General features: G+C 34.2%; 1 protein-coding gene across 2 annotated transcripts in view; it reads right to left on the reverse strand.

The window, feature by feature from the left end:
- LOC309858508 (intermembrane lipid transfer protein VPS13B-like) overlaps positions 1-12,456 on the reverse strand; it is a 44,758-nt gene that overhangs the window by 16,616 nt on the left and 15,686 nt on the right. For both annotated transcript variants that reach the window (XM_082751183.1, XM_082751184.1), the window contains exon 3: positions 262-433. In XM_082751183.1, coding sequence (XP_082607309.1) covers positions 262-433 — 172 coding nt within the window. The remainder of the gene's footprint in view (positions 1-261; positions 434-12,456) is intronic.

Genomic DNA, 12,456 nt, shown 5'->3' on the forward strand with positions numbered 1-12,456 from the left:
AATTCATATATATATTCTTGATATCTACAGAGGAAGTGAGACTTTCTATTCATTAACCACATAAGATCCTACAACACTAAGGAAAAGTAATAAAAATTCAGGTATTATATTCAATATATTAGTACTGCTAATAGAAATCACCTAAGTTAGATCTAATGATGTTTATGTGACAGTTATAAATAAAACTAAAGTCTACTATTTCTTCTAAAAATAGTGTTTAATATTTTATCTTTCCAGTAGAGAAGAGAAGTAACCATGTACCTGTGTCTTTATTCTCAGGATCTGGAGCAAAGAGTTTTATAGTAATTTTGGGGAGCACCCACTGCATCCACAGACTAATCCGTCCACTGGCTCCACCAATGTTACTTGTAGTTTGTTCCAAAGTCACAGAATCTGAAAATGGTGAATCATCACCTGCTTGTATAGAATCTCCCTGGGATGAGAAAAAAATGACTGTGTAACAAATAAAAATAACCTTAAAAATTACATAAAATTTGAAATTACCACTGATAAGTTTTCCATAACATATATTTGCTAACAATAAACATTTAAATGCTTATGCTGATACATGTTAATAATATATGTACTAATCACATGTTTTTTTATAGTTGAAATGTCCAGGCATGTCATTCCAGTCTTCTCAAGAGTACTAAGATCCAGAACAAGTTTGGGTTGTACCAATGGGTATTTCCTTAGAGAACAGGGTCTGCAAGCTAAGCTACAGCCAGGGGCCAAATCTTGTCTATTTTTGGAAATAAAGTTTTACTAGATCACAGCCATACTCATTCATTCACCTATTGCCTATGGCTGCCACGTAGCAGTTAGGTAGTTCCTATAGAGATGCTATGGTCCACAAAACCTAAAATATTTAAAATCTAGTCATTTATAGAAACCAGAGGTTTGTCTACCCCTGCTATGAAGTACTTATGTGAATCTACAATATCCATAGCAAATTGATTAGCATAATTAGCATGGCTTAAGAAACAGAACATTTATCATGCCTCGCATATTTTAATATAAGAAGACATTAAAAAGTTGGATTTGACAGATTTTTAAAAGAATTTAAGTAATCTCTATATCCAACATGGATAAAAGAGTTTTTTTTTTTTAAATCTTTTTTCTTTCTTATTTATTTATTTGACAGAGATCACAAGTAGGCAAAGGCAGGCAGAGAGAGAGAGAGAGGAGGAAGCAGGCTCCCTGCTGAGCAGAGAGCCCGATGTGGGACTCGATCCCAGGACCCTGGGATTATGTCCCGAGCCGAAGGCAGCGGCTTAACCCACTGAGCCGCCCAGGCGCCCATGGATAAAAGAGTTTTATAGTTCAAACTTACAACCCAAGATTAAGAGTCACATGCCCTACTACTAAGCCAGGCACATGTCCCAACAACAGATTCTTAAAAATGATTCATATGGCTAAATAGTTAGAGGTAAAGAGCATGAGTTTATTCAATTCAACAAATACATAATGAATTATAAATATGTAAGTTCCCGCATTTGGTACTAACAGACTTTCTGTAAAAGGTTCATTTGGTCATCATAGTTTTAGTTAAATCTTTTCAGCAGCTGTTAAGTGGGCTGGAGAAAAATAAATCCTGGTATGGAATTGAATAGCTTCAGCCTCAGAAGCAGGAAGACACGGTGCCAGGGACAGTGATCAGTCACTCCTATATTCTATTCTTATAGGATTAACTACCAAGTATTTGGGTTTTTAAAATTCCAACTTTGCTGTCCATTTAAAACCTTGAAAAACACACATTCTCTGAGATTTGATCGAATACACTATAGCATGCTTATTTTTTTAAAAGATGTGTATGTACTTTTAAACTTTAGTTATATGTACTTAAACTCAGTCTGGTAGGCAGCATGATATATTAGGGTTAAGGACTTCTTTAGACCCTAACCATGGGATTTAACCTCTTGAAGTTTGTTTCCTCCTCCGCAAAATGGTTATTTTGATATTTATCTTTTAGAGTTGGTAAGAAGAAATAAGAACATAAATGTGAAGTGATTTACACATAATAAGAAATTTGTAATTAGTAGGTATAATTATCACCATCAAACTGAACCACAACTTAGAAATTGTATACTCAAAAGTCTTACAGAATTTGGTATTAACATCTCTTGCCTTTCTCATTTTGTTATCTTTCTAACTTTAACACATTTTCCTTTGCCATATGACCTCCACTTATAATAGTTTGTTTTTGCTTTGAATGTCTCAAACAAGATGTTCACTTCCGATGCTAAGGAGTCATGACCAGTAGTCAACAGGCAGAACAAGAAATTTCTTAAAATTTGATAAGAAGATAACATAATGTGCTGAGTATCTGTTTTCTATGCAGAGTTTCTCAGAGCAGAAGCCACTAATCTGGCAACTCAGAGCAGGGACAATGAGCAAAATCTCATACAAAACCAAACCACAATTTGTGCTCTCACTACCACAAACATACCATCTACTCAGGTCTATTTAGTGTCTACATGAAGTGTTTACCTGAATCAATGTTCTGTAATACCTGTCAATCAGAAGGAGATTTTAATTTCCTTGAATCCCCAGAAGGAGACCAAATGGGGATGATTTTCACAAAAGAACAGACAAGTACTTATTATTGGAATACTCAGGCCCAGGCATAGCAAAACAAAAGTGTCCTATGATGTACTGTGACAGAAAATTATAGACTTAAATCTGAAGATAGTGTAGTCACTCCTTGTTCCACATCATCAAGCAAAGCAGACAGCTCACTCTGTCTCAGCTCATTGAGAATTTATGTTCTCACATAAATTCTTTTCCAAAGTAAGTAGTCCTAACTCTGCTATCATTGAAATTCTTACAATTTGAGAAGGTATACAAAAATTCAGGGTTTTGGTTGCTGCCTGAAGTAACACAACACCTAATGAAAAGCACAAACTAATCCCAGAAAAGGATGTATTTTACGAAGTCAAATTCAATAAAAGACACATAATGTAGTCAAGATGCCTTTCTTTATGGGTAGGTTCTTAGAGCAGAAGCATTCATAAATTAAATTACCCTTCAAGACTTAGAAGAACATCATACTCTCAAGAATGGGAACTGCAGAGAAAACGGCACCTCAAGTCAATATGACCTGGTTTTTTAAAAAAGTATTATTAGGTATGTTCAGTAGGAATGTTAAGAAAACTGTGGCTTCAAATTTAATAAGTAAGCACTCTTAAAAAAGACTTTTGCTCTCCTTCCTCACACAGTTCCAATTTTCCTTTTGGATTTACAACATTTGGTATGGTGTTGTTAAATATGTTTGTGCATTAATTTTCTGCTCGATTTCCAAATCTATAGCAAAAATTGAGCCAGAATTGGAGATGCTGAACTATTTTCCCATACCTCTTCATGCCAAGTTCTAAAATATACAGTTCAATTCTTTCACCATTTTGTCGCAAATTGACCAAAAGAACTGAGTTTATTTTTCTAGCTGAATTTATCTTTGTTCATCTGGAAGAGCAAACACTGCAGCCCTTCATCCTTGGCCTGCTTCAGAGCTCAGGGATGATCATAGTTTTGGCCACACTGCTACTCTCCCTTATCAAAATAACTCCAGCATTCTTGTTCAATCACAAAACTTCCCAAAGGGCTAAACACTTCCACCACGGTTTGTACTTAAGTCAACAGTAACAAGTGGCCTGCTGTGGTTTCCACTACCTTTGGTCTCACTATTTCAATGCAATAGTGGGAAAAACGATGAACTGTTTTTAAGCTTCGTACTTACGCGTCTTACTCCTATTTCCCCCTCTACAACCATCCAGATTGATATTCAGGAAGCTAGAGTTAAATTCACTGAAAAGTATGGTACTTCCTATCAACATGTCAACATAAAAAGAATTACTCATAGTTTAAAGTATAAATCACCCAAGGTTCATATAAACAAATACTTCTCTTCTTCTTAATACAAACAACTGTAAAGAGTGTGCTTTTTAAAACCAGATTCATGTATAGTGAATTCTTTATAGCCAAAATAATTAATATATTTGGCCTGACTCAGCAAGAAAAACAATACTTTAAATAGTAAATGTTTTAAAATTTTTATTAATGTTTTTTAATGAAGATATTAGAAATAAAAAATTCAAAACTGTGATTTCAAAAAATTTCCCAGATATATAATTGATATAAATAAGCACAAGAAATGTAAGGTGGCAAAAAAAAACAAACAAAAAAAAAAAAACAAAAAAAAACCTTAAAGACAGAAAAAAAAAAAAAAGAAATGTAAGGTGGCTTCACAGCAATTTCTTTCTAGATATGTCTCCCAAGGCAAAGGAAACCAAAATGAAAATAAACTACTAAGACTTGATCAAAATAAAAAGCTTCTGCACAGCAAAGGAACAATTGACAAAACTAAAAGGCAATCTACAGAATGGGAGAAAATATTTGCAAGTGGCATATCTGATAAAGGGTTCATATCTAAAGCACATAAAGAAATTATAAAATTTGGGGTACCTGAGTGGCTCGGTGAAGTGTGCAACTCTTGATTTTGGCTCAGGTCACGATCTCAGCATTGTGGTACTGAGCCCCGTGTTAGGCTCTGAGCTTTGCATGGAGTCTACTCTAGATTCCCTTTCTCTCCCTTTGTCCCTCCCCCCACTCTCTCTCTCAAATAAATAAATCTTTTTTTTTTTAAGATTATTTATTTATTTATTTGACAGGGAGAGAGATCACAAGTAGGTAGAGAGGCAGGCAGAGAGAGAGGGAGAAGCAGGCTCCCCGCTGAGCAGAGAGCCCGATCCCAGGGCCCTGAGATCATGACCTGGGCCAAAGGCAGAGGCTTAACCCACTGAGCCACCCGGTCAGCCCTCAAATAAATAAGTCTTTAAAAACCCCACAAAACTACCCTATGATCCCACAATTGCATTATAAGGTACTTACCCAAAGAACACAAAAATGTTAATTCAAAGGGGTACAAGCACCCCAATGTTTATAGCAGCATTATCAGCCAAATTATGGAAAGAGTCCAAGTGTCCATTGACTGATGAATGGATAAAGAAGATGTGGCATATATATATACAATGGAATATTACTCAGCCATAGAAAAGAATGAAATCTTGTCATTTGTAACAACCTGGGTGGAGCTACATAGTATCATGCTAAAAAAAAGTAAGTCATAGGAAGACAAATACTGTACGCCTGAAATGAATATTGCACTGTATGTTAGCTGGAATTTACATAAAACCTTAAAAAATGTAAGGTGAGCTCAGATTGATAGGTTAATTTATATAACTCTTTAGATTTAAAAAGCAAAATCAAGTAAATCAATAATTGTGATGGTGAATATGTGAATATGATTATTTGGAAATAGGAAAAGCATAACAAAGTATTTTGTTGATGTATGCAAAGGCTAAAAAATAAGCTCCACTTCTCTAATCTATTTTGATATATTATTTTTGTCTTCCAACAGCTATTCAGTTGATCAGATGATAATCTAAATGCAAAACTACATTTTTTTAAAGTAAGCTCCACCACCACAGTGGAGCTCAATATAGGGCTTGAACTCCCGATCCTGAGATCAAGAGCTGAGCTGTGATCATAAGTCAGATGCTCAGCCAACTGAGCCACCCAGTGCCCCATGATTCCCACATTTTGAATAAAAATGTCTTCCTATATGTTGAATATAAAACCATTTAAAGATAAATATTGAATGAAACAAGTCTACTTAAAGGGGAAGATTTAAAACGATTACAATACATTCTTAAAATAACAACTCAGTATTCAAACTAAATTTAGCTTTAAAAAAAAAAAAAGACTTAGTTATTTGAGAAAGAGGGAGCATGTGCATGAACAGGGGAAGGATAGAAGGAAAAGAAGAGAGAAAATCTTCAAGCAGATTCCCTACTGAGCCCAATCCTGAGCTTGATTCCATGATCCTAAGATCTTTTTTTTTAATATTTTAAAAAAAATTTTTATAAACATATAATATATTTTTATCCCCAGGGGTACAGGTCTGTGAATTGCCAGGTTTACAAACTTCACAGCACTCTCCATAGCACATACCCTCCCCAATGTCCATAACCTCACCCCCCTTCTCCCAACCCTCCTCCCCCTAGAAACCCTCAGTTTGTTTTGTGAGATTAAGAGTCACTTATGGTTTGTCTCCCTCCCAATCCCATCTTGTTTCATTTATTCTTCTCCTACTCCCTTAACCCCCCATGTTGCGTCTCCACTTACTCATATCAGGGAGATCATATGATAGTTGTCTTTCTCTGATTGACTTATTTCACTAAGCGTGATACCCTCTAGACCCTAAAATCTTGACCTAAGCCGAAAGCAAGAGATAGCTGCCTAGCTGAAGTTGACTAAGCCAAGCAGGTGTTCCAAACTAAACTTACTTTCTAAAGGGTTGTCTGAAATAATATCTTGACATAGCTTACTGCTTAATATTATTGTACCATAATAAGTAAAAAACTGACAAAAGTTTTGCTATAGCAGTTAATGTCAAACAACTTCTCAGTCCAATATTCACTTCTGTTTTTCAATAAATGTCTCAACAGATATAACTGACATGTAACATTGTAATAGTTTCAGGTGTACAAGATCATTATTTGTATATACTGTGAATGATCACAATAAGTCTTGTTAACATCCATCACCATGCATAGTTACAAGTTATTTTTCTCTTGTGATGAGAACTTTTAAGACCTACTCTCTCACCGACTTTCAAACACAGAATAGAGTATTATTAACTCTATAGTCCCTGCTGTACATTATATCCCCAGGACTTTTTTTATAACTGGTAGTTTTTGGCTTTTGGCCACATGTAACTATTTTTCCTATTAGTCACTTTAAATTTAACTGAAAATAAATGTTTTAAATAATTACTGCAGACTAACAAATGAAGCACCTCATGTAAGATTTTTTTTTTTTAATTTAAATTCTCATTAGTTACCATACAGTGTAATATAAGTTTCAGGTGTACAACAGAGTGATTCAGCCCTTTGCTGAGCAACACCATTTGCTTGTCACAAATCCCCATCATCTCCTTCACCCATCCCTTCACCCACCTCCACCCTGCTAACCACCACTGTGTTCTCTCTCATGAAGGGTCTGTTCCTCGGTTTGCCTCTCTCTCTTTTCCCCCTCTTTGTTCCTTTGTCTTGTTTCCTAAATTCCACATATGAGTGAAATCATCTTTCTCTGACTGACTTATTTCACTTAGCATAATACTCTCCAGCTCTATCCATATTGTTGCAAATGGCAAGATTTTATTCTTTTCCATGGCTGAGTAATACTTGTGTGTGTGTGTGTATGTGTGTGTGTCTCATATTTTCTTTAAGCTAGGCTGCATAAAGCTATTTTAATCCCTGAATCAATGAAGAATAGAAGTCAAATTCTGCCATGAACCAAAGCTTCCAACATGAGAGGTTAATCTGTCAATTTTTACTTTTGGTTGAGTTGTAAATCAATATTCTAACATGGACTCAGTATTTTATATTTTTTGCTGCATACTAAAATTTTTGTCCCCCTTCTGTATAATACAGAATTGTCTCTAGGAAACAGAATCCATTATGCACTAAATTTCCTGGTCCACCTATCTATTATGCGTGTATACATATCCATGCCCTAATTCAAATATTTTAAAATTCTTCTAAGGATAAAGAATGTTATCTTAAATATTTAAAATTTTGTAAAAGGCTGAACATACATTAGGCCAAGTATCCAATTTAAGAGATTAGAAAAAAACAGGAGCACCTGGGTGGCTCAGTTGATTAAGTGTCTAACTCTTAATTTCAGCTCAGGTCATGATCTCAGGGTTATGAGATGGAGTCCCGCGTTGGCCTCTGTGCTGGGTGTGGAGCCTGCTTAAGATTCTCTCTCCCCCTATGCCCTTCCCCATCTCTCTCTAAATTAGAAAAAGGAAAAAAAGAAAAAAAAACCCTACAGGATAAAACAGGAAAAAATGCATTTTTAAAAAAATTTACTATTTCAAGAGAGAGTATGTGGAGGGGCAACGGAAGAGGGGGAAAGAGTGAGAGAATCTCTAGCAGACTCCCTGCTGAGCAGAGAGCCCAATATGGGGCTCAATGATTTTATACTGCCAGAATGTTTAAAAGAAACTTCTCATTACAAAATTAACAGTAAAGGGTTTTCAGGCTAGTAACCTGGATTCCCTCAAGGAAGCAAACACACAAAATCCTTTTGTGGGAAGAAGGCTTCAACCATAATATAAAAGTCTCATAGATAAAGTTACACTAATGAAACACTCCCAATACAAGGTTACATAACACATAAGGAAACAATCTATTATGAATAAAAGTTAAAAAGACAACAAACAAAAGATTAGACTCTCAAGATATTCAGACAACAGATCTGATAAAAAAAATACTTCTGTTTAAAACAACAATAGGAAAAAAAAATAAAAAGCTCATTATATAGCTCATTATATAGCTTTATGAATTTATATAAAAATATATTTACAGTGACTTAGTAAATTATATACATGCCTTGTACTATAATAAATCAGATTTAACTTAGTCATAATGAGTTGACATTCCCAATTCATTTAACATCCACATATTCAATAGCAATGTGTTTGAAACCTGCTGTGCGCCAAGCACTGTACTGATCACTTAACTTAGGGTTATCCTCTGATAGAAAGATAACAGGGAACGGATGGTAGTGGAGAGTTTTTATTTCACACCTAGTATAGTGCTGAAATAATATAATCATTATTTGACATCTTTACCTCTGAATCAATGGAAGCCTTTCAGTCTAAATCATTTTACTCTACCTTATTAAAAACTTAACACATATTTCAGATAAAAAACAGCATAAAAAGCACATATAACATAGAAACAGAAAAAGCAAAAAAGCATCAATTTTTCACTATGTCTTTTGCTATTTGTCCAAAATTTATTAGATCTAAAACATAGTTCCCTTCACACAAAATTACTGGCAAAAGAGAAAATTATGTCCATCTTGAAAATATTATCTAATATTTAAAACTTTAAGTGGAATATTTATTTAATATATTACTGGAAGTCCTAGTCAGAGCAATTAGGGAAGATGAAGAAATAATGGGCACCCAAAATGGAAAGGAAGAAATAAAATTATCTTTGTTCACAAAAAACATGAGCTTCTATGTAGAAAACCCTGAAGATTACACACACACACACACAAATTTTAGAATTAATAAATTCAGCAAAATGTGTTTCTATATACTAACAGTGAACAATCAGTAAAAGAAATTAAAAATACAATCCCATTTAAACTGAATCAAAAAGAATAAAATACTGGGGCACCTGGGTAGCTCAGTCGGGTGAAAGTCTGACTCTTGCTTTCCACTCAAGTCATGATCTTAATGTTGTAAAATCAAGACCTGCATTGAGCTCCATGCTAAGCATAGAGCCTGCTGAAGAATCTCTCTCTCCCTCTCTAAATAAATAAGTAAATAGAACAAAATACTTAGGAATAAACTTAACCAAGGAGGTTTAACTCTTGTATGCTGAAAACTATAAAATATTGCGAAAGAAATGAAAAAAATATGCACATAAATGGAAAGATGTTCCATGTTCATGGATTGGAAAGCTTAATGGTTAAGATGGGGAGTTATTATTTAATGGGTATACAATTTCAGTTGATGAAATGTATGGATGATGGTGATGGTTGCACAACAGTGCCACAGAATGGTACATTTAAAATTGTTAAAATGGTAATTTTTACGTGTATTTTACAATAAAATGTAATTTTATTGGTGTAATTTACACTAAAAAATTGACATAGAAAAGTTAAGTGGGACATAAAATCATAATTAACAATATGTCAATATTTAACAATAGTTGACAATAACAATAGTGAAATTGAGGAAATAACCTAGAAAGAAAATAGAGGCTTATGAATGTGAAAAAAGGGGAAAAACCAAAAACCAAAACAAAACAAAAAGTGGTTCAAAGACATGGAAAGAGAAAAAGTTCTAGAAAGAGAGACTAAAGATAACGTAGAAGAATTTTCTCAAGTGATATTGTCCGAGAACATTCCAGAACTGAAAAAATATATACCACAAAACCACAAGTGCTGAGTGGGATAAATAATACATCTATACTTAGTGGCCAATTTACTAAAAAAAGAAAGATTTATCAAATGCACTGTGTCCCAATATTCATATGACAGTATACATTATAGACTTGGGTAGAAATGCAGAAATTTTCATTTCAGGTTTGCTACTTATTCTCTCTCTGACCTCAAGCAAATTACTTAACCTCTGTAGCCACAGATTTTTTAGTCTAAAAGGGAAATGATAATATTACCCACCTCATAACATTGGTTTGAGAATTAAAAGAAATACTGCTTGCAATGTGCACAATAGCCAAGCTAGGAAAGAACCTAGATTTCCATCAACAGATGAACAGATAAAGAAGATGTGGTACATATATACAATATAATACTATGCAGCCATCAAAAGAAATAAAATCTTGCCATTTGCAATGATGTGGATGGAACCAGAGGGTATCATGCTGAATGAAAAAAGTCAATCAGAGAAAAACAATTATCATATGATCTCTATGACAGGAGGAATTTGAGAGGCAGGGTGGAGAGTCATGGGGGGTAGGAGGGAAAAAATGAAACAAGATGGGATTGGGAGGGACACAAACCGTAAGAGACTCTAAATCTCACAAAACAAACTGAGGGTTGTTGGGGGAAGCGGGGTAAGGATCGGGTGGCTGCGTGATGGACTTTGAGGAGGGTATGTGCTTTGGTGAGTACTATAAAATGTGTTAGCCTGATGATTCACAGACATGTGCTCCTGGAGCAAATAATACATTATATATTAATTAAATAAAAAAAAAGAAATACTGCTAGTAAAATACTTAGTTTAGTGGGTACTCCAAAATATAAAGCTAATGTAAATCTCCTCCATAAAATTTTTGCATTAGGCCCTGAGGTCAGCCATATTTCTATATATAAATTATGCAATGGCAACATTTTCAGTTTAATCAAGGGTATGCCTTTTATGCTCCTAGCTCTTATAAAGATGAGGACAATACTGGGACGTACTCAGAACTAAGCAGTCAAGTAATCAGTCAAATAACCCATGAAACTTGACAACAGATTTTCTAAAACCTGTTTTGGATTAAATAACTATGTCATTATGATTTAACTTTTAATTTTCTCCTTGGCCCTGGCTGTATGAAGAAGAGTGTATCACAACAATTAAAGCATATATCACAATTGTCCTATGCTTCTATAATACTACTATTTTGAAATAATGGGAGAGCAAGGTAGAAAATAATTATAAAGCAATCTCAATGTAACAATTTTATTTAAATCTAACAACAACTAGTTATGGAACAATAACAAAAATATTAAAAGTAAACTCAGAGCTTCCTGATTACTGTGTGGAAACACAATGGGATGTGTCACAACTATGCTGAGACATAGATCCCTTGACTTTCAGAATCATCAGACAGGATCTGAGGTAAATGGAACTTCCAGTGACTTAGAAATTTTTCTGATAACTTCATACACAAATATCATTTTCTATATATTCAATGGTGTGAAAAAGGTAGGGAAGCACTGCTCTAACTAACCACACAATTTATACTTAAATCTGTATACAGAGACTTCTGTTGCTTACATGACAGTATTGTTCATAAAATGTCTTCTTAGAATCAAAAGATTATTAGGATGATAACTACCAAAAGGAGCAAAGGGATGCTAAGAGCTTTCCAGGAATGCCATGTCCAAATAGGAAGAAAGGTTTTTAAAATGGATTAACACAAAATATATGTGTACACTCTACTCATTGTCCTTCCTAACCCCATTTATTAAGTAGCTTCTCCAGTGAGAGAACAAAGTTTATTTCATTTAGTAAGTAATATACAGGCACATTCATCAAAATTATAAAAAATTTAAAAAATGGAATTCAAGGGATCATGGTAACATACCTAACATACTAGAACACAAAAGTAAAGTAACGAAAATTACAAAGACCATTACACACAATTCTAGCTGCATAATAAACAAAGAAAAATCAGAAAATGAAAACTTGGGCACAAATTTTGAATTCTGGATAAATTAAACCACAGACTGAGTCATAGATGTAGCATTCATACACACAGGAGAAAACAAGGATTGTATTTTCAGATGTCATAATTTATAGGCTAATACTCTAAGGAGAAATTTAAACTCAAAGGATACATAGCTAACCCTGATCTCCATCTAACAACTATTATCTTGAGAGCATGGAGGGAAGTTAAATATTTAATATTTAATACACAGACACCTTTTACTTGTAAAGTTAGATTCAGCCCTAAAACTGGTTATCATATCATAACAGTCTTCACAAATATCTTCCTGCCATGTATGGAAATAAAGCAGCTAAATTATTTTAAGATATTTCTCAGAGAACAAGTTTCACAAGTAATTGTATGTTTCAAAACCATATCAGACTACTCACCTCTTTTCTTGACCACACTATGTAAACAAGAGAAGATGGTACATTCT

The sequence above is a fragment of the Mustela nivalis genome (genome assembly GCF_964662115.1).
Source record: "Mustela nivalis genome assembly, contig: HAP1_SCAFFOLD_2686, whole genome shotgun sequence".
Lineage (NCBI taxonomy): Eukaryota > Metazoa > Chordata > Mammalia > Carnivora > Mustelidae > Mustela > Mustela nivalis.